Source organism: Lygodium microphyllum, chromosome 26 (assembly GCF_053477565.2).
Source record: "Lygodium microphyllum isolate KBCC chromosome 26, Lygodium_microphyllum_v1.1.10, whole genome shotgun sequence".
NCBI lineage: Eukaryota > Viridiplantae > Streptophyta > Polypodiopsida > Schizaeales > Lygodiaceae > Lygodium > Lygodium microphyllum.
The window spans coordinates 85,843,134-85,865,444 of record NC_141160.1 but is presented as its reverse complement, the minus strand read 5'-3'; the positions used below and the strand labels follow the sequence as shown (position 1 = coordinate 85,865,444).

Here is a 22,311-nt window from a genome sequence, read left to right as displayed (position 1 = left end):
GGGTGATGTGAATAGAGCAATTCTCATGCCAATAACTAAAATTAGAAAGAATCATAATCCTTTTGGTCAAAAGAATTAAATCTTGATTCCTAAGTAGGTAGTGCACACTGGAATGGATCACTTGTGCCCTAGATCCCTCATTGAATGTCTTTTACAAAATTCTTGCAAAAAATATTGTAGTTAGAATTAAAGGATGTTCCTAAGAGATGTCATAACCTACACCAATTTGGGTTCATGCAAGGTTGATATTTACAAGATATGTCTTTGATAAGGTCAAAAAGGCCTCTCGTTCAAAGGATGATGGAAGCTAAGTTTTTTTTTTCAAAACTTGCTAGTGTCAATAGAATCTATCACATGGTTCTCTCTCACCTCTTCGTCAAAGGGAATTCATTGCCTACTCTCTTATTCAAGGTCTATGATGCAAAGGGTGCCCCTTGAGCCCCTTGCTCTTTACTATCATCACCTACCCTATTTCCAAATGGGGGGCCTCTTGATGGTCTTAAAAGTAAAAGGGAAACCAACTTGTTGGTTAGGAACTTGCAAGCAATCCCTTCATGTTTTTGAAAGTTATAGTAGCTTACGCACGATTCTTCAAGTGATCAACTTTACTAGAACATTGTAGGTTTTTAAATCAATTGCAATAAATCTTTTTTGAGCCAAAGCTCTATCTCACTCTGGAATGCTCGATGTCTACCATCTCCATGCAGCAGTTCAAATATCATGCAAGCTACAACAACTACCAAATGTGCCAACAAACCTTCATACACACAGCAGCAACAAACAAAATCTGCCAAAAGATGTGACAATCGTAGTTGTCATTTACAGCTTTAGATGTGAACCTACTCCACTAGAGACCATGTAATACAGAGGCCCTGCACCATATGTTTGCAACGGTCTGATGTAGCCAGCATTAATTAATAAGAAAACCTTCCACTCTAGTTCATTGCCACATCATAGTCTACACCCAAGGTTTGGGATTTCAAAATTATTTTGGCCCATGATCATTGGAGTTACTTCACCTTGCCTTCAGGAAGTGCATGTGCACACATTTTAGACATACATCTGAAGCATTTGTAAGCTAATATGCAGAAATCTGACAATCATGTACTGGTGGACACCTTTACATAGCAGTACTGCCCTCCAACCTCGTGGACCCATCTCTCGACTTAGTTTGAATATTGCTTTGAAATTGCAAGAGTAGATGAAATTATGAGATACACCATTTAGTTTGCAGGATCTAAACATCATATTCACCATAGTAAGTTTCTAGTGATTAAAACTTTTAAACACTTTAAACCCAATAGACAACTGAATATTCCTTTGAAATTGCAAGAATAGATGAAATTATGTGATGCACCATTTAGTTTACAGGCTGTAAAACATCAATACACCATAGATGATGTGGAATGTTCTCACATAAGAGTGTGGCATGCTATGTATCTTACAATTGCAAGGTTTTCAAACCTGAAGCGATGCCTGGATTCAGGCCCCAACTGTACACCGTTGCATGCGAAACGTTTGCATAACAAAGATCATTAGTGCTATACACACTAATATTAGGCGTACCCCTGTCAAGCTGCGGTATCATCATCTGGTCCAATAAACCTGGCAAACTCTTGTTGTTGCATCTCCCCTCCATTCACAGGATCGAACCCACATCTATAGAAACTGCACAGACAACCAATATAAGCATACTCAGAAAAGATTCAATGCAAGAGAAGTTTTAAAAGAACCCGAGATACTAATCCATAAAACAGCTGCTTGATCTTGGACAATGATCAGACTGAAGGCTAGGACGTATCAATGATCAGACTGAATGCTAGCATGGGAAGAAAACACCAGATTGATTGTGAAGGATTTAGGGATCGATGTTCAATAAGTGGACTTGGGCATATGGTATTTGGTTGTTAGTCCTGAATATATAACATTCAGTGATTAAATCTCTACATGTATGGAATAACATCAATATTTAGCCTTGAACAATGAGGAAATGAAGGTGTTAAAGGAATAGTTTTGCGATTCACGATGGCAAGCTTGATCCTATTTGTGTGTGATATCTTTGAGTTATGGCAATTGCCCAATACACAAGGTTAGTGTTTCTCAGAACCACCAGTCAAGAATCCTAATAATCCTGAGGGATGCATAAACTTGGATGCACATTGTTCTATTTGGTTTCTGTGACCACTGAGTACCTACTCAAGCATTTATTTTTCACAGTACAAAAATCAGTTTCGCAAGTCGGACTTGGAGTCCAAAAAAATGCACTTCCAAAATCTTAAACGTTTTGGTCTTGATCGAAGACACCCTTAGTCCCCCAAGATCCCACATATTATGGCAATTTTTTAAATAGCATGCCATTCAAGTTTGCTTTTCTTTTCAAAAAATTTGTGCGCACAAATAATTTGGTGACAAGCTGAAAATCTCAAGGCAAAACTAATCTATGGTTGTGTCAGAACTTCTCTTCATTGATTGCTTGGGTTCCACCAGATGAAGCTATTTTAATTCCACCCCAGCTTCTTTGGCTATATCCCTTTTAATTTTCTGTGAGGTTAATGTAGGCTGATTGGTGTGTGGGGCTGCATTTCAGGCCAATTGAGGTATTTTGGGCCACAGGGCAGGGGGGCGCATGGGTGGGGTGGCAGGCAGGGATGGGTGTGGGGTGTGTAGTGGTGGTGGGGGTGTGAATATTATTGCAGACCCCTGAGATTGAGGGCAGGTAGAGTAACGTAAGTGGCCAAGGAGGACAGGATACACAGACTGTGCCATGAGGAGAATCCAGATACAGTTGGAGCACCACATTTGTAGATGTCCAATATATGCTCAGATCAGGGCGAGATACCATTCCTTATTTACAGCGAGTTTCAGCTCACTAAGTCAAATGAGGCATTAAGTTGACCACAGTGCCTTGATCTTTTCCTTTTGAAGCTATTGGGAGGAGCTTCCACATGCACAGACAGAGGACCCAGCCACATATTACCAGCCTCTTCCGCACCAGCAGCCCATCACACACCAAAACCCCCCCCAAAAAAAAGTATCATCCACCTCACAGTGAAGAATCAAAGTACAAAGAGCATCAAATATCATAGTGCCTATGACAATGGCCATATCAAGCACAGATTTCTCATCCTGCTCCACATTCAAGAAGAGTGAGGAAAGATGGAACTACAACAAGGTGGAGTAGATATAAGAGCCCTCCTTGCTTCCTGCCATATGACATTATATCCTGTCATACCCATCAAATGGAGCTGTAGTGATAGATGGCTCATTACTCGTCATATAATACACTTGTAGCATTCTAGATAGGGCTACACATGGGAGGCACTAGACTAGACTTAGTTTCTTTTCACTTTTTACATGATACTTAAAGATGTGTATTCTGTCTCATAGGCTGATTTGGCCTCCAATGGACTTAGAATCCCATCCCTTGCCTGGTTGCCAATGTATACTTGAATAACATAGCACGTATCTGCAGACTTGGCCATTGTAATAATCAAGAATGCACATTATCTTACAAAAATTACGACAAAAAATTACCTTCCATCCAACCCCACAATGACAACTGTATTCTTGTTGTTTCCAAATGCAACGAGTGTTCTGACATCCTCAGGCAAGCGGAACTGAGCAAATGACCATTCTGAACTAAAATACTTTGGAAGCACACCTGAAAGGAAAAGACGTGGCAACATTAGGAGCTCTAGGTTGCAGTCTCAAGAAATCAAGAAAACTTCTTCAGCTTTCTAGGATTGCTTAAAAACATTCTGCTACTTTGGTCTTCCTATTTTACCTCATCTAGATCTACTAATTTTCAATTTCAATTTCACTTTGGAGATTTTTCTCTTTCAAGTTTTGTACTTCCAAGAGTTTTTAGAGAGAATTTAACCTAGACAATGACAACTTTGAAATTTTATGGCACAACTCTAAAGTGCTCCTTTGCAACCCACATAAAAGATTTACTTTGTGTATTAAAAAATCATTCTTATACTAATTTTGTATCACAAAATGAAGTTGTGAGCAAGCAGCTACAAAATCCAGACAGATCTACTCTCTTTCAAATTGAATAGTTTCTTTCAACTTAAATTGAATAGTAAACCTTAATGTTAAATTAAATTATTCAATTGAAAAGCTTACAAAATGAGGACCAAGAATGAGGTGAGCTAAGAGTAGTCATGAGATGCTAATGTTGGGATGTAAAGGTCCTTTTATTCACCTCCGTGTATTTTACACGTGTATTGTTATGTTGTACATGTGAATGCACCCTTACGGGCCCTAAGTATAAATACATTTTATTCTTTGTGTACCAACACATTGTTGGTACATCCAAATCTGTTCGTCACTCTTACTCTCACTCTCACTCACCTGTTCACTTCCTCTGCTGCAAATCTTCACGCTTCCGCTACCCGCACGCTCCAACAACTGGTATCAGAGCTGAGGTTAAGGTGCTCGCGCTCCTCGAAGTCCGCATGAGACATCACCAGCTCCTTGCTCGCGAGAAATCAGTAAGTCGTCACTCATACAGGTTAGGTCGTCACTGTTTCCAGGCACGTGTATGTGCTGGATAGTCAGGCGACAATGTTGCAGGTCACGTTTTGTGCAAGCGACAGCCTGATAGACAGGCGACAGGTCAATCTTTGACCAGGCAGGCAATCACGAACAGGTCACGAGCAGCCAGGCGCAGGCTGCACAGGTCAACGCAGGTCACAAAACTGCAGCAACAGGCTGCGTGGCATCAGGCGCAGGCTGCACAGGTCACGCGATGCAGTTTCATCACGTTTTTTGAGCAGGCGACAGCTCATGCAAGGCTGCGTGGCATCTGACGGGCAGCGCAGGTCAACGGCTGCAATTCGACACATTTTTCTTTCAGAAATTTTTTAAAATTTTTCTAAGGTTTACTGCATGCAAGCAACCCCTTTGCCACTGACGGGAGTTCGCGCGCACAAGCACAGTTCTCAAATTTGGTCAAATTTGAACCTGGAAATTTGGGGCTTTTCCCAGATTTGATGCTGTTTATGCTTGACAGTGACATCTGTGTCAGAAATTGCAGACATTGTGCGCATTGACCTCAATTAATTTGGGGATTTTTCAAATTTGTTGGAATTTTGCTCATCCAAGTAAAATTTCTTGGAATTGGACCAAGAAAAATTGGGGCTTTTCATGTATTGATGTAATTTTGCTCAGCTGAGTCAGTTTGGCTGACATTTGCGCACATTTGGACCTGGAAATTTGGGATTTTGTGCAGAATTTGATAAATTTCTGCATTATTTGCCTGTGCAGTGGCTGGTTTATGTCAAAACAGGAGAGGATTATTGCTGGTTATGCAAGAACAGCAGTGTATTTGCTGATTTAGCTTGTGCTCTTGCAGTTTAGTGCTTTTACACTTGTACTTGTGATAAAATGGCTGCAACTTCTTCCAATTCTAACATTGATCTTTGGAAAGATCGTATGCAAGGCATACTGTTCTTAAAGGATTGTGAGGATGCTTTGCAAATGGATAAACCCGCACAAATGTCTGAGGCGGATTGGGCCAAAGTCAATAAAAGGGCTGTGACTTATATAAAGATGGGTGTCACTGATGACATTTTGACAGACATTAAGGGTTTAGACACTGGTCATGCAATATGGGAGAAGTTGAAGACTACCTATGAGATCACCACACCTGTTAATCAGGTGCATTTAATGCGTAAGTTGGTGAATATGTGGCTGGATGAGTCCAAGCCTGCAGCTGAGCACTTGAGTGCATTTACTAGCACATTTTAAATCAGCTCAAGGATGCAAGTTTGGATTTTGATGATAAGTTGAGAGCGATCTTTTTTATCATGACATTGCCCGACTCTTGGGAGACTTTGGTTGTTTCTCTCAGCAATAACCCCAATCTCACATATGATGGTGTGAGGGGTTCGATCTTAAATGAAGAAATTAGACATAAGTCTAGTGGAGAAGGCAACAACTGAGCTTATAATGTTAGAGGCAGGGCTGAAAAAAAAAATGCAAATGCTGGACAGAGAAGCAGGAGCAAGAGCAAAGGAAAAGAAAAGAGTGATGTTACATGCTATCAGTGTAGTCGGAAGGGCCACAAGAAGCCTGATTGCAGGTATTACAAGAAGGAACAAGAGAGAAAGAAGAATGCAGGAGACAAAAAGAAGAAAGAGGAAAAGACAGATGCATCTGAGGCAGGTAAAGGCAAGGAAAAGGCCAATGTGGCCTCTAGTGTTGTCATAGAGGAGCTCTCAGATGCAGAGGCTGATGTATTATGTGCAGTGGATTATCATGCCTTTGTATGTCACATGCAGGATATGCAGATCACCAAGGCTGATGTGATTGATGCACTTTTGTCAGTTGATGATTGTGTCACTCAGACTTGGATTGTAGACTCTGGTGCCTCTTTCCATGTGACTCCATGCTTGGAGTGTTTTGCTACTTTTGATGCAGGCTGTTATGGCAAGGTTTACCTTGGAAATAATCATGCTTGCAGCATTGATGGGATTGGCACCATACACTTGTCTTTGGATAATGGGCAAGAACTTGTGTTGAAAGATGTCAGATATGTGTCTGGCATCAAGAAGAGTTTACTATCTGTTGGACAGCTTGACTTGCATGGTTACACCACACTGTTTGGTGGTGGTTTGTGGAAATTAAAAAGGGGTTCCATGCTGATTGCTAAAGGAACCAAGAAGGGCACTCTGTATTGTCTGCACTGTAAAGCTTTGAATGGCAAGTTTCTTGCAGTTGCTGAAATTGGCTGTCATTTGGAGTTATGGCATAAGAGATTAGGCCATATGAGCCAGAAAGGTCTTGATGTTCTTACCTCTTTGAAGAGGGTTGATGGAAAAGGCTCTAAACTTGATTTTTGTAATGACTGTCAGTTTGGAAAGGAAATGAAAAATTCATTTTACTCTGGTGTCTCCCGTAAGTCAAATGTCTTGGACTTAGTGCATTCTGATGTATATAGCATGCCTTTGAAATCGTTGGGTGGTGCTGCATACTTTGCCTCTTTTATTGATGATTGTTCCAGGAAGATTTGGGTTTATTTGTTAAAAAAGAAAAGTGAAGTGTTTGCTGTTTTTAAAACTTTTCATGCATTCGTGACCACTCAGACAGGTAGAAAGTTGAAATGCTTGAGAACTGATAATGGGGGTGAGTTCACGTCTAATGAATTTAAGTCCTTTTGTGACACATGGGATCAAGAGGGAGCTTACAGCCCCTTACAGCCCTTCTTCAAATGGTGTGGCTGAAAGATACAATAGGACTCTATGTGAGAGAGTGCGGTGCATGCTGTCCACTGCTAATCTCCCTTATGAATTTTGGGGAGAGGCACTTAAAACCACGGTTCACATTTGCAACCGCTCTCCAAACAGGTCCCTAAATAATGGCATTCCTGAGGAGGTTTGGTCTGGCAAACCGGCCTCATATAACCATTTACAAATATTTGGCTGTGATGCCTTTGTGCATGTTAGAAATGAGTTGAGGAATAAACTTGACCCGAAATCCACCAAAGGCATTTTCATGGGCTATGGTGATGAGGGTGAATTTGGTTGTAGAGTGTGGCTACCTCATACCAAGAAAATTGTTCGCAGTCGTAATGTTGTGTTTAATGAGGCAAAGTTGCTGAAAAGTACTTTAGCCTCTGATGAAGACATGAAAAATGTCAAATTTCAGAATTCGCAGCCACCTATTACTTCAAGTGATGAGCCTCATGGTGCTGTACCACAGGCTGAAACTGATGATCAGCCGGTTATCTTTGAGCCAGATGATGATGGACAGCAAATAGAAGCACAGGGAGGTCATGGACAGCAAGATAGACTTGCTGATTATGAAAATGCAGGTGCTGGAAATGAAAATGAAGGTGCTGTACAGCAATAGCATGCTGAAAATGGCTTACAGCAGCCAATAAATGCTGAAAATAACATGCCTCCAGATGTAGATCCGATTCCTGAGAATGTAGATCATTGGGTACGCAGGTCTACACGCCTAAGAAGGCAGCCACATAGGTATGACCCCTCTTTGCATTATGTGATGCTTACTGATGAGGGTGAGCCTCTGACATATAAAGAGGCTAAGTCATGCAAATTCAGCAATAAGTGGGAGCTAGCTATGCAGGAAGAGATTAAATCTCTGTATGCTAATGATACTTGGGATCTTGTGTCATTGCCCAAAGGAAGAAAGCCTCTTCCAAACAAATGGGTTTACAAAGTAAAGACAGTTGATGGAAAACCCAAGTACAAGGCAAGATTGGTTGCCAAAGGGTATGCACAAAAGGAAGGAATTGACTTCTAGGAGGTCTTCTCACCTGTCGTGAAGATGACCACACTACGTGTGCTTTTTGCTCTCACTGCTGTATTGGATTTAGAGCTGTACCAAATGGATATGAAAACAGCTTTTCTGCATGGTGACATTGATGAGGAGATCTACATGAAACAGCCGAAGGGTTTTGTAGTTCCTGGAAAAGAGCAGTTGGTGTGTAAACTAAAACGCAGCTTACATGGGCTGAAACAAGCACCACGGCAATGGTACAAAAAGTTTGACACTTTTATGCTCTCTCATGGGTTTACGCGCAGCCATGCAGACCATTGTTTGTATATGAAAAAGGATACAGATGGCAGCCCTATCATACTTGTTTTGTATGTGGATGATATGTTACTAGCTGGGAAGAGAAAGACTAGCTTGGATGCTCTCAAAGATCAGCTGAAATCAGCTTTTTCCATGAAAGATTTAGGGAATGCAGAGCATATATTGGGCATGAGGATTCGTAAGGATAGAACGCAAAAATTGTTGTTCTTATCTCAAGAAAAGTACATTGAAAAGGTATTGGACAGATTTAACATGGCAGAAGCTAAGCCTCTCGAAGTACCCTTACCTCCATACCTTAAGCTTAGTAAAGCCAACAGCCCAAAAGATGACATGGAAGCCAATGCTATGAAGGGAGTCCCTTGTGCATCAGCTTGTGGCTCTCTTATGTATGCTATGGTGGCTACTCGTCCAGACATTGCTCATGCGGTGGGAGTTGTCAACAGGTTTATGTCAAATCCTGGCAAACCACATTGGGAGGCTGTCAAGAGTATTCTTAGATATCTGAAGGGTACACAAAGAAAGTGTATTTGCTATGGGCAGGGTGCACTTAATTTGCAGGGTTATTGTAATGCAGACATGGCAAGTGACTTAGACACTCGCAGGTCCACTAGCGGATATGTCTTTACAGTTGCTGGAGGGGCCGTCTCTTGGTGCTCCAGGTTGTAGAACATCATCGCACTAAGTACTACTGAAGCTGAATACATATCAGCTACTGAAGCTTCTAAGGAAGCTATATGGTTGAGCAAACTCGCAGAGGATCTCGGCATGTCTATGAGTACTCTAGTGTTGGGATGTGATAGCCAGAGTGCTGTGTATCTGGCTAAAAATGCCATGTATCATTCACGCACAAAGCATATTGATGTGCGATATCACTTTATCAGATAGATTCTGGAGGATAGTCTAATCACATTGACCAAGATCAAAACACAAGACAACCCTGCAGATGTTCTCACTAAAAGTCTAGGCAAGGCTCAGCATGAGCATTGCATACGCCTAGTGGGAGTTGGTTAAAGGTTCACTCCAGACCTTTAAGTGGGAGGTTGTTGGGATGTAAAGGTCCTTTTATTCACCTCCGTGTATTTTACACGTGTATTGTTATGTTATACATGTGAATGCACCCTTACCGGCCTTAAGTATAAATAAATTTTATTCTTTGTGTACCAACACATTGTTGGTACACCCAAATCTGTTCGTCACTCTTACTCTCACTCTCACTCACCTATTCACTTCCTCTGCTGCAAATCTTCACGCTTCCACTACCCGCGCACTCCAACAACTAATAGCTTTGAGAGTGTGTCACACTCATGACAAAATGCAAAATGCAGTAGCAGCAGTTTGCCAAGCTAATGACAATGCATGTGGCAGCAAAGGGAGCAAAACACAGTCCTCCAATCTGTTTAATGCTCAAGATGATGACAAACAGTAAAACTTAGACAGTTAGGACAAAAAAGACAACTGTCCACGTATGCATAATGACACTGAGAGTGCACAGCAAAAAGGAAAGTGAACATAAAGTAAATAGATTAGGAGATTGAATGAAACACAAGAGTGAGAAGGAGCAAATCTAACAAAAGACCAAATGATACAAACCTGCAACATTAACCCCAATACACGGCACTAAGCATCAGTGTGGGTGCCAAAGGAAGTAGGGGGATGAAAGACAAATGAGGGCTAGTTGAATGATGACTGAGTGAGGAGGCAGGCTGCCTATAAATTGAGAAACTGGGGCCACAACTAGTATACAGACTCGCTAGGCCCAAAATGTGGGCGCCCAACCACCAAACTAACAAAAAATGACCTCCAGGCCAAAAATAGAATGCACTAGTGTCACCTCCATCTAAAGTGTCTAATGCACATAAAATGCTTGACAAACTCAATGTCACAGCTTCAAATGTTGTTGTCTAACTCACATTGAGGCTCACATGCAAAACATGGGCAAACATGACACACATGACTGCTAGCACCCCCTCTCAAATCTTTGATGTGGCAGAAGACCAAAAAAGATGAAACAGATATGAGGGTGGCAAGAAGAGCACCACTATCAATGAATGAAGTTTGTTGATGATGGAGGAGTAAGACCCCTCTCCAAATGAAAGCCTGATCTAGAGGGAGCCACCATAGGCCAATGGGAGCGGAGAGGCTTCAAACAAACCATTCCAAAGAACTCGAGTAGGGAATGGTTCCTAGAAACCACACCACGATGGGGGACAGAAAGCCCAAGATGGAAGATATACTTGAATGCAGTCCGAAACCGGCTTGACATTTGGCAAATTTCCATTCATTGGTGCCTCCACATGCAAATTTGAGCTGAATCGCCCTTGGTTGTACCCTCATTTTAAATGACATTAAATCTTGCCCAGTCTCAATTTTAAATTCCTAACCTCTTTGAACTTGAAAAGGGTTGAAACTTTCTACAAACCTTGTTAGACATTCAATGATTTAAATTCCTAACCCCCATGATACCAAACATCATTTCCAAAGGGCTTTTCGATGTCCATGACCAAGATTTGATCTTTATACCCCGCTAGTACCTATCCATTGCAGATTCCCCACTGCCCAAGCTAGGATTGTTTGTCATGGTGACACGCATTCAACTTGATCTTGCACCTGCACTTCACATGTGCAACACTTTACGTGTCCCAACTTAAGTATATCAAGAGCATTAAGAAAGAAATTCACCTCCTCGTGACAGTCCTTGAACACTAGCAATCTACTCCGAATAGCAGTGATACAAAGGCATCAACTACCACTAGCACAACCCTCCTGCCCACACTTGAACACTTGAATGTTGAAACACTGCTCCTTCCGTGTTCTGAAACCTCTTCGTCAGATTTGGTCACTCCTTTAGCAGCCTGATGCTCCAATACCATGTTTAAAGTGTTGCAATGTAGGAGTGGATGCACGGTCTAATCAAAAGTATTTTTTTTCTTTTGTGTGGGGTTTTTTTTTTTTTTGGGATGGGCACGTGTGCACGAGAGAGACAGAGAGAGAGATACTCTGGCAGATAGATCTTATTCGGCTCTCTGACTTGCTCCCTCGGGAGGACTTACTTCCCTGGCATATGGCAATTTCCGCTGCGTCTTTGCCATGACTTTTTGTAGCTTTTTGGTTGTTTACTTCTTGTAGCGAGAGAGAGCGTTTTTGCACACGATGGCGTAGAACCATCATGTATCATGTAATCATGTAAACTTGTATTTTTTTCATAATAAATACAATTACTTTTTACAAAGAGAGAGAGATAGAGAGAGAGAGAGAGAGAGAGAGAGAGATGAATGTTGAATACTTAATAATGAAGGCAGCATACGTACAAGATTGTGTGTGTGTCTGTGTCTCAAAGAACCTCACACTGATCAATTGGATCTCTCTGAGATAGTCTAAATGCCCAAACCACACAAGTGCAGGATATAAATACAGCAATCTAGTAGCCAGGTCAGACTTGTGAAGGGACCGACTTTTTGTAAACAAACACAATAACAAAACATAGTGTAATAAAATGCTGCACGCAATCTATTTGTCCTATCATGAACCTTGGCTGACTGCCCATACTGACTCACCAATTGCCCAAACTAACACTATACAAGAGTTGATCCTCTAATAGGACCACTGAAATCAGGGTAAACACTAGTTTAAAATTCTAACATATCAATTCCTATTTTATTCTCCTTAGAATAGCCCTAGAAAGCAATTTTTGCCAATCACTAATAATTAATGGCTTTATTTTTTACCACAAGGAAAAATGCATCACAATTCTCTATAAATAGAATCACTTATGGGCATCCCACCATCCCTTTTTGATCATTCATCATCTTAGCGGCCAGCCTTCCGCCTTCAGCATAGTTACTTGGAAGAGGGAATGGGAACACCTAGAATGGGAGGAACACCCAAGGTCAAGGAACGGAAATGGGGGGAATGGCACATGTCTTAAGTGCCCCAAATATCCCCTACATGACCCGAATTTCCCCAAATTGCTCCTTATTGCCACAAATTGCCCCAATAACCCCCCAATGCCACAAATTGCCCAAATTGCCTTAAATGGCCAAAAATTGCCTAGATTACCCCATATTGTTCTCAATGCCCCACAAATGCCACAAATTCCCAAATGCCCCAAGAGGTCCCTCTAATTGCCCCAACACCCCTCAATGCTCCAAATTGACCCAAGTGCCCCAAAATTGAGTCGATTATCCCCATAGCTCCCAATTGCCCTAAATTGCCCCAATTACCCCAATTTCCCTTGAAATTAGACAATATAAATGGGTGATTACCTTGGAAATCAGAACAAGGTTGAAATTTGATCGTGATTTGCCAATGTTGATAATGCATCAAATGTGAACTTTGCATGGACTCAAGATTGGCTTGTGCCTTGTCTTGACACTTTGAATCTTCAGCTAGAGAGAGAGAGAGAGAGAGAGAGAGAGAGAAGCAAGTGCACATTAGGCAATGGATATGGATGCACAAGTGGCAAGAGTGCGACACAAGCAAGAAGAAAAAATGGGAAAAACGTGAGTTTTTTGTCAACATGCCTAGAACAGCCATTGCTTGTTAGGGAACGGGCTTGGGAGCAACAAGGAATGTTCCCTGCTGTTTCACCTCCTCAAAGGGTTTGGAACGCATTAGGCCATTCCTACATGCCGGAACGGCCATTCCATGTTTCTATGGCCTTCAGCCTTCAATCACCTATCCTCAAACTTGTGCGCACCCCATCTTGAACTGTTTTTGCCTTTTTTCAGCCCGTCACACCATTCAACCTTTTGCTGCCCATCCAAAGGACATCACCATAAGTTGAGAGGGCACACTGGTTGACTTCCAGCTTCATTTTGCCATGTGGAGTAGTCACTTGCTGACATCATCATCCATGACAGCTGCAACCTCAGTTTTCAATCCATATAGCTGCATTTTGCCCCAAAATGCCACCAACTCATGTCATTACTGCTCAACCTACTGCATCATCATTTAACCTACTTGCATCTACTAGCAATCATGTGTGGTATCTAGTCATCTCCTGCATGTGAGCCTCAAATTCAGTTAGAGGAGGCCATTTGGAGCTCTAACATTGAACTTATCTATTATTTTGTGTGTCTTAGACATTTTAGAGAGAGGTAGTACTAGTGCATTCAATTTCTAGCATGGTGGTCATTTTTTGTCAATTAGATGGGCTGACTTGGGTGCCCATGCTCTAGACTTGATGAGTAGCCTCTTTTGGTCAAGATTGTTAACACTTCAGTGTACATCCTCAACTTGTCCCCCAACTGCGGCTGTCCCTCAAAGGACTCCGTATGAGGCATTCTTTGGCTCTCGGCTTGTAGTTTCCCACTTTAGAGTCTTTGGGAGTCGTGGTTACACACAAATCCTTGATGACAAGATAGACAAGCCCATTCTCCGAGCATATCTCCTGATTTTTGTAAGATGCTCCTCAGAAGAAGCGAAAGCCCATCCTTTATTCGATTTCATTCGATCCTCGAACAAATAAGGTGATCATTAGGAGAGATGTAGTATTCGATGAGAGGGACATTGTGCAATCTTTTGAGCCAAATTCTATGCCCTTTCCTCACATTATTCCTTCAAAGATAGTGCCTTTTGAGCGGGTCTATCATCCGCTCCTCACCCACCTGTAGATTCTTCAACTCCCAAGCCTCCTCCCTAAGGCCCGTTACCTTGCTGGTATCAGCAAACCATACAAGATTCGGGGATCCTTCCACTAGATTCCATTCTAGAGGGCCCTAGAAAATCTGCCTGGCTCGCATCTCAAGCATCATTTGCATCATTGTTTACAACTGATTACATAGCACCATCTGAGCCGGGAAGTTAATAGGAGGCTCTTTAGCATCCCCAATGGTGAGAGGCCATGAAAAAGAAGATAGAGAGTATTGATTGAAATTGAAATGAGACTTGGACCTTGGTGGATCAATCGAGCTAGAAGAAAGCCATCAAGACAAAGTGGACTATTAAGACGAAGCTAAAGATTGATGGGACTTTAGACAAGTACAAGGCTTGCCTTATGGTGCAAGGATTTCAACAGAAGCAAGATATTGACTATGAAAAGACCTTTGCTTCTACTGCACGATTGATATCCTTTCGTCTATTGGTTGCGCTCATCACTCACAATGGTTGGCCAATCTATTAGATGGACGTCAAAAGTGCCTTTCTGACTGATTATCTGGAGGAGGAAGTCTATTGGAGCAACCTCTCAAATTTTCTTCTATTGACCGAAAAGATAAGATCTTTTGCTTAGAGAAAGCTGTTTACGGGCTGAAGCAAGCACCAAGATCTTGGTTTCAAAGGATGCATGAGTTCCTTAGAACTTACAGATACCATTTTACTCCTTATGACCCAAACTTATATGTCCGTACTATCTCAAAGGGGTTTAGCTATATCCTATTACACATAGAAGGTTTACTTATCACTCGCTCCAATTCTACTATCATAGCAAAAATAAAAACCCAGCTTTATTCTACTTTTGAAATGACAAATCTTGGTTTGTCATCTTTTTTTGTTTTTGATAAAGATAGTTCGATCTAGGTACACTATTTTTGTGTCACAACAACAAAAGTATACTCTTCAAATAGTGGACCAATATTTCACATATCAAACACGACTTGTGGCCATGCCTCTTGATCCCACTGTCTATCTTTCTAAGAATACCCTCGATCAGCCCTTCGAGGCGCACACCCATAGATTTGTGGTAGGGAAGCTTCTCTAGTTGATTCATACGAGGCCAAATTTAGCATACTCAATTAGTTTGCTGTTTTGAGATATTGCGATGTACCTATTCTTATAGCCTAACTTATGGATCTAGTTTATGATTACAAGAGTACACTAACCCTAAGTAGGCAAGAGATTTTGACACTCCGCATTCCCATGGTAACTACCTCTTTACCTTGGGCACGACACCCATCTCTTGGGCCAAACATAAGTAGAAGATAATGGTGCCTTACATAATCGAGGCTGAGTATTAAGCTTCTTTTTATAGTACCATGGAGACTATCTGTTTGAGGAGCTTACTAGCGGCACTTTAGTTTCCATACAACTCTTCCATCATTGTCTACTACGACATCCAGAGTGTCATTGCTCTTGCAAACAATCCGATCATTACACCATAGATGCGGTATGTGAAGATCCACTTTCACTTTACCAAAGAGCAGGTTGAGCTAAGCACCATACGCTTAAGAGTTTGTGCCTTCATTTCACAACTTTCCAAACATATTACCCAAGGGGATAAATCGGCCGATGTTGCAATATATTCTACCCATAGTTGGCTTGGGTACACCCACCCCTACTTCAAATTGACGGGGAGAGAGTGATTCTCTCCAACTTTCCCTTCCAGTTTGAGAGGGGGTAGCTTTTTTCTCTTAGTGGTGATAGGATTTTGTTTGTAGTTTTTTTTTTTAAATATATTGTGCTTTGTATCTTCATCCGCATCATCATGATGACATGATTAAAAAAGGGCACTTGGGCAAGTCAACAATTCTCCTACAAGGGCACTATCCAAAAGGCACCGTTGCATAATAAGCATACTCACACCTACATTGACTCTTGCATCACTCTAATGCATTGGCATTCTATTCTTAGAAACATGCATCTACGCATATTTATCCCTTTTTGGTCTTTTTGAGTGGTCAAATTTGGATCCGCCATATTCACGACATTGCATATGACAATCTCCAATGCAGTCTCCCTTGCTTGCTTAGCTTCACTAGCTTGCTTTCCGCACATCTTTTTTGTCTCTCCGCATACACATCATATTTGCTTTACATACCACTAGCCTCTTCCTTCATCATTGACATCCACTAGTAGGGATAGCTTTATGAAAGCCTTTGGGTCTAACTCTTAGTCTCTAGTCTATTACTTAATCAATCGCCATCTCTACCTTTTGAAATAATCATTATCAAATCAAACAAAAACACACAAAAAAACAATTTATTGTGGTTTCATATGTCTTTGTAGGACTTAGTAGTTGACTAAGCAGTCAACGTGCATCCTTTGTCCAATACCCTAGCCTCTCTAGGGTGACCACTTCAACTCCCTTGATAAGATAACAATTGCCTCTACACTCTTCATAGGCCATTGGGTAGCTATCGTGCAGCCTTTGTCCAATGCCCTAGCTGCTTTAGGGTGGAATGCCTTGGGGTAAAAACATATAAAACCAAAGATACTCAAAACTTATGGTTGGCCTTTCTTTCTAGCTCAGTTTTTAGGCCTTAGAGGGGGTGTTGAGCTAGCATAAGCATTACATGTTGAATTTGCCACTTAAGCAACTCCAAAAATGCTTAATTAATGAAAGCATTTCTAAAATGTTGTATAGTTTGAGAGAGTTTTAAAATGGATTGTAATACGAGGTCCCAAAACTTTCTATAAATAGGCATGTTGCTCTCCATTTAGTCTCAATCTCATTTTTGTAGGTTTCAGGCCCTCTAGCTTTGCTGCCCATATTCCATTTACGGAGGATATCTCAACTGAGGCTGCTCAACATTGTCTCTATCCGTTTGATGTCTATTTTCGGCCTCCATCATGCAATCCACTCACCCTATTGTTGTTTGCGGCTATTACCAGCCCTCCAAAGGCTGTGTTACAACTGGTGACCAAATTTTATTTGCGTTTGCTGCACCTAGGTCATCTCTAGCTAATGGTGATTGTTCTACACGCTGTGTTTTGCATAAAAAAGGATGCATTTTGCTGTCATCTACTATCGCCTACACTTTTCCCTACATTTGGCTCATCCTAGTGATCTTTTGTCTATCACCCATCTCCTGGAGGATGTGTTTGTTAATTCTCTCTCCTTTGCCTATCCATAGCACCACACACTGCTATGTTTATTGTTGTCCAACATCAAGAGGTTGCCTTGCTGCATTTCAAAATCCATTAGACGTATGACACTCTCTCCCACTCAAACACCTTTGCCTCAATCCTCAAGACACGAGTTCAAGATACAGTTTTCATTCCTGCACGGTTTGTCTGCTACATGAGCATTGTATATCCAGTATTCAGTAATTCATTCAGATTTCCTTTGTGTTCATTGTCTCTGACTTACCCTAAACCTAACTCTATTTTGTTGAGTTTATGCTTTGTCATACACTTTCATTTATGTTTCCCCATTAGGGTATTTCTTCACACATCCAAGCTGTCAAATCTGTGTTTTCTTGTGTGATTTTGTAGGGTGGCCTATTCTCTACACCCAACATGCTGAGTTTTACTGTTGGACACTGTCTATACAGCTGCACCTTCAGCTGGTCCCTCTCCCAAAAGCTATGTTTTGCTCTTGGCAGCTGTCTTGACCACTGGGGGACCCCTATGCAGCTGTTGACAACGCATCACAAGCTGCATGTGTGTGCAGCAGCCAGCCTCTAACAGCTGGGCAACATCTTCTTGCTGCTGGTATCAACTTTCTGGTACTGCAGGCTGTGTTTCCAGTGTGGGCAGACCTCACCAATCTGTCCTAACAGTTCTCAGCCTGTTGAACAAGCTCTGGCTGTGTTTTTACTCCAGCCCTCTGCCTCCTTTGCATTTTGCAGGACAGCACGTGTATTCAGCAGTTTCTTGACACTCCAGCCTCACATACTCCCTATTCTTCACTGCCGCACACCAGATATTGCTGCCCAACAGACAGTCAACGGGCCCCAAATAGGCGGAGGTCATCATCATTCAAGTCATTGACAGATGGTGAGAGTAGAGACCATGCATGATGTCTTAAGAGTATTTGGATGGCAAACCATGCATGATGGTTGGGGGCACTGTCTGGATTGGGACTATGTGGATCGGTATTGTGAGGCTTGGAAAAGTGACGACCAAATTGAGAAGACCGGTGTTCACAAAGCCGTGACCGTTCACCATGAGGATCATTGCTTAGACCATTGAGATTGACATAGTGATCATGACATGGATCATGGCATGGCCTATGACCGAGTTCCTTCTCAACTATCATCATATCACTCTCTCCCATAGTTACCAGGAACGGGAAGAACGGCATATATATATATATATATATATATATATATATATATATATATATATATATATATATATATATATATATATATATTGAATCAACACATTGGAAATGCCCCAAATTTGAGACATTGCAACCAATGCCATGCCCCAAATCCTTGCTAAAAAAGCACTTCCTCTTACTAGTTCAAATAATTGCAACAATACTTGTGTGGCAGTATTAAAAGTATGAGTTGCTAATCTTGTAGCTCGAATATGCATCAAAAGTTCCTCGTAAGTTCCTTGAATGCAGACTGTCACAAACAATTTGGAAGGGTTGTAGCTTGTCATGATTCATAAATCCCAAGGTTTCAGATAAAAGACATGATTACAAGGAAAAAAATGTCCCTTTGAAGCACTTCCACAATGAAAAAACGTGCTTTCATAATAGGCCACACTTTTTTAGGCCAAAACCTCACTTTTCAACCACTGATCTTTCTTTCAATGTATAAGAAAAGCCTCAAAAAGGTCAGAAACGTCTCTTGTCCATTTCATACATTTCCTACCTTGAAAACGTGTTTCCATGCAACTATGATTGGCACCTTGCCTCTATTCACCAATCATCCATCTTGGAGCTGTATCTTGGAAGTCCTATGTCTTTCAGACTTCGGCTTCTATCTTCTCTTAGTTTATGGCATTACCATTCTCCATACTCCGATTGTCATCATCAAGCAATTATATTTGTTGAAGATTCCACTTCAAGAGCCATACTTATAACAAATTGGTAGGAGAGAAGGCTATACAAGCTCCATTCCCCTTCCATTATGAAGGGTTCTTCGAGACAATTGTCTGTAGCTGCACCTATTGTTGTTTGCGCCCACAAGTTCTACACCATTCTCAACCATCTTCACCAATAATTCTCTCTTATCTCCTATCACGAGATCATGAAATTTTGATGCTTTGTGTCACGAGAACGTGAAATTTTATTGCTTGCTTAGCATTTGATTAAAAATTAACCAAATGCCCTAGTGTGACTTGTATATGTAAGATGCAAGTTAATTATTTCACAATGGGACCCAAGATCCCAAGATATCAATCAATTGGTACCAAAGATAAAAGTTGTAATAAGTTATGTCTGATAGGTACCCGGTGTCAAATTTGGGCCTAGACCAATTTATTAGCCACTAATGTCAATGGTGAGAGTAGAGATCAAGCATTAATTAATTAATTAATTACGGTCTAAGGACTAATAACTACTCATGGATACTTGGAAGACAAATTGGCCTAGCCAATTTAATTATTGGTTGGTGAAATTAATTTTTTGAACACTAGAATAATTATTAAATTAATTTTTAAAATTGATAATTTAAAAATTAATTTAATAAGTTGGATAATGATGAAAAATGGACTTAGAAGGTTACCACTTGGCAAAAAATAACCATGCAAACACAACTCAGCATTCAAGTGTTGATCCCCATAGACCTATGTTTTTTTACTAGAGATCACATAGAGCCTGGATAGACCAGCCACATTTGCACTTACTTCCCAAGAATACTTGGGGGACACAACCTCTTCATTTATTGTTTTGTATAGTCTTTTCTTTGATAGCTTATCCCCACTTTGGACATCTTCTAATTCCATGAAGGATTTATGCTACAAACAGGTATCCAACTAATAAGTTGCACCCTACATCTAGAAGCCACTCCCATTCTTACTCTGTCATGGATTGAGATAGCATGCCTTGCCTCTTTCCCAAAGCATCAATTCTCAGCCCGCACTTTGGTTAGGTGTGAAAGCCACATGTTGTCAGGAGAGCATTGTCAGGAGAGCATAGAGAGCATGTGAGTACAATGCTTTCTTTCATGCTGTCTTTTAGCAATTGATTGATGTTAAATGCATGGCAACATCGCATTTAACATCAATCCCAAGACTATCCATTGTTATGAAAGTGACTAAAGGTGCCTTTACATGAGGAGATAAGCAATGGCACCTAATGTTCCCATAGAGAAGCTCTAAACTAGAGAAGCAACAAAAGAAACCTATACTACATTGTGATATCCCCCCTTCTTTGCTCCCCTTTGTCAACAATTGTGAATGCTCCTAAAAACATGAGGTAAGCAAAATGGGAACACGAACAAGTGAACTGCGAAATAATTAAAAAATACAACTATCCCATACTAGAATGAAGAAATTCAGGCTAAGAAGTATAGCTATAAATTACCTCTCATGAAGGAAAGAGTAGAGCTCAGGTTGCTCCCTCCATACGCCACCATTCCTAATCTGGCACTGCCACTTCCATTTCCATTTCCACCTGTACTAACAGAGCTTGATCCAGTTCCAGTATCAGATAACCTTGCCTCTTGCAAAAAACGGGGAGCCCAAAGAGTAAAAACATGGACTGTCCCCTTGTCACTTGACACTGCTAACCACTGTCCATTTTGAGAAAAAGCTATGCTGTAAATTTCAGCCCTGTCCACCCCGCGCCGTACCTACCAGTTGACAAAGAAGACTAAATGTGTGTACATAAAGTACAGAGCTCAGATTCCCAATCAAAGTATGTTAGATAAAGCAAAAGCTACCTCCCGAAGATGAGTGCCATCTAATGAATTGAAAATTCGAACCAGGGTACCCTTGTAGCTTGCAGTTGCAAGTAGATGACCATCCATTGTCAGTGCAAGACATGCAAGATGTGACTCGTGTGCTGGAATGAATTTGGTCTTCTTGAGACCATAATGTTCTACCCTCACCTGCCCACGATATAATCCTAAGCACGCAAGCACTGTGGAGCTAGAGCTCGCAGATAGAGCACACAGACCTCGTGGATTTGCAATTGTCTCAATTTGGTGCAGCAGCTTGAGATCAGCAAAATTGTACACATAGATTTTGTGCTCCAAAACAACAACAATCCTGTCACGGCGCAAGCGAACAGCCCTGACCTCCGACCTGAATGACAGCTCACCAATACATCGGCTTTGATGATCATCCCATATCAGCACCTTGTTAGGGGGGTAGGAGGGATTGTAGCCTCCCCCAACCAGAGTCAATATGTTACATCTGAAAAGCATTTCCACCATGCCAATCCCACCCTGAGGAAAATTGCGCCTGAAGGTCTCCTGAAAGGGATCACAGTTGTAGATGCGGAAGCCCTTGCTGGTACCGCAGGCGAAGCAGCCGTGGTCTTGGTTGAATGATACTGAGAGCAGATCATTGTCTATGTTGCACGTGTCGAAGCCGAAGGCAGCAGGGGAGACGTCCATGGAGTCAGGTTCCGAAGTTGAAGCCATGAACGTTCGAAACTCCCAGATTGAGTCGATGCCTGTGGAAACCCGCGCTGGGGGCCCAAACGAGTTTGCTAACCTTATGATGGAGCATCTGACAATGTGCGGACCTGTTCCTGCAAATGCAGGGCGGAAACAGCGAGCCGGAGCCGGGGCTTGAGAAGGCTCTGAGGAAACCCTAGAGCTCTGCACCTGCGAAGCAATGACGACGACGATGTGGGATTACTCCTGCGTTTCTTCAGCTCCCTGTTCATTCGCAGTCTGTTTTAAAGAGCACAAGGTGAGTGAGTTTCTGGACCTTTTCCTCCCCAAAAGACAGGAACCGACCAGTAAAAATAAACTTTTATCAAAAGTTAAAAGAGGCAATAACCTTTCCGGTTTCAGCTTTCAATCTTACTACTATATTATTACAAGTGCAGCAGTCATGTGACGTTTTTTTTTTGGGGTTAAAAAAAGAAAACATAAGTATAAACCTCATAATTGAAGAAAAACTTTTTAAGAAAAGTTTAAATGTTTGAAAGCTTTTAGGATTTTCAAGTTTGTAAACTAC

The 22,311-nt window shown here is 41.4% G+C and overlaps 1 protein-coding gene across 1 annotated transcript; it reads right to left on the bottom strand.

Moving 5' to 3' along the window:
* Positions 1-1,303: 1,303 nt before the first annotated feature.
* On the bottom strand, positions 1,304-22,079 carry LOC148013495 (autophagy-related protein 18c-like). The gene is made up of 4 exons (XM_087667734.1): positions 21,063-22,079; positions 20,705-20,972; positions 3,535-3,661; positions 1,304-1,668 (listed from the first exon to the last, which is right to left on the bottom strand). Exons 1-4 carry the CDS (start codon positions 21,765-21,767, stop codon positions 1,572-1,574), a joined length of 1,197 nt encoding a protein of 398 aa, XP_087523860.1. The 5' UTR covers positions 21,768-22,079; the 3' UTR covers positions 1,304-1,571.
* Positions 22,080-22,311: the final 232 nt, after the last annotated feature.

What these genes read in the sequence shown, in the direction of transcription:
- LOC148013495 (XM_087667734.1), bottom strand. Translation starts at nt 21,767, where the DNA reads ATGGCTTCAACTTCGGAACCTGACTCCATGGACGTCTCCCCTGCTGCC. An exon ending in ATGGCACTCATCTTCGGGAG is followed by an intron (nt 20,973 to 21,062) that starts GTAGCTTTTGCT and finishes GTCAACTGGTAG; the next exon opens with GTACGGCGCGGGGTGGACAG. An exon ending in ATTGTGGGGTTGGATGGAAG is followed by an intron (nt 1,669 to 3,534) that starts GTAATTTTTTGT and finishes TTGTCTGTGCAG; the next exon opens with TTTCTATAGATGTGGGTTCG.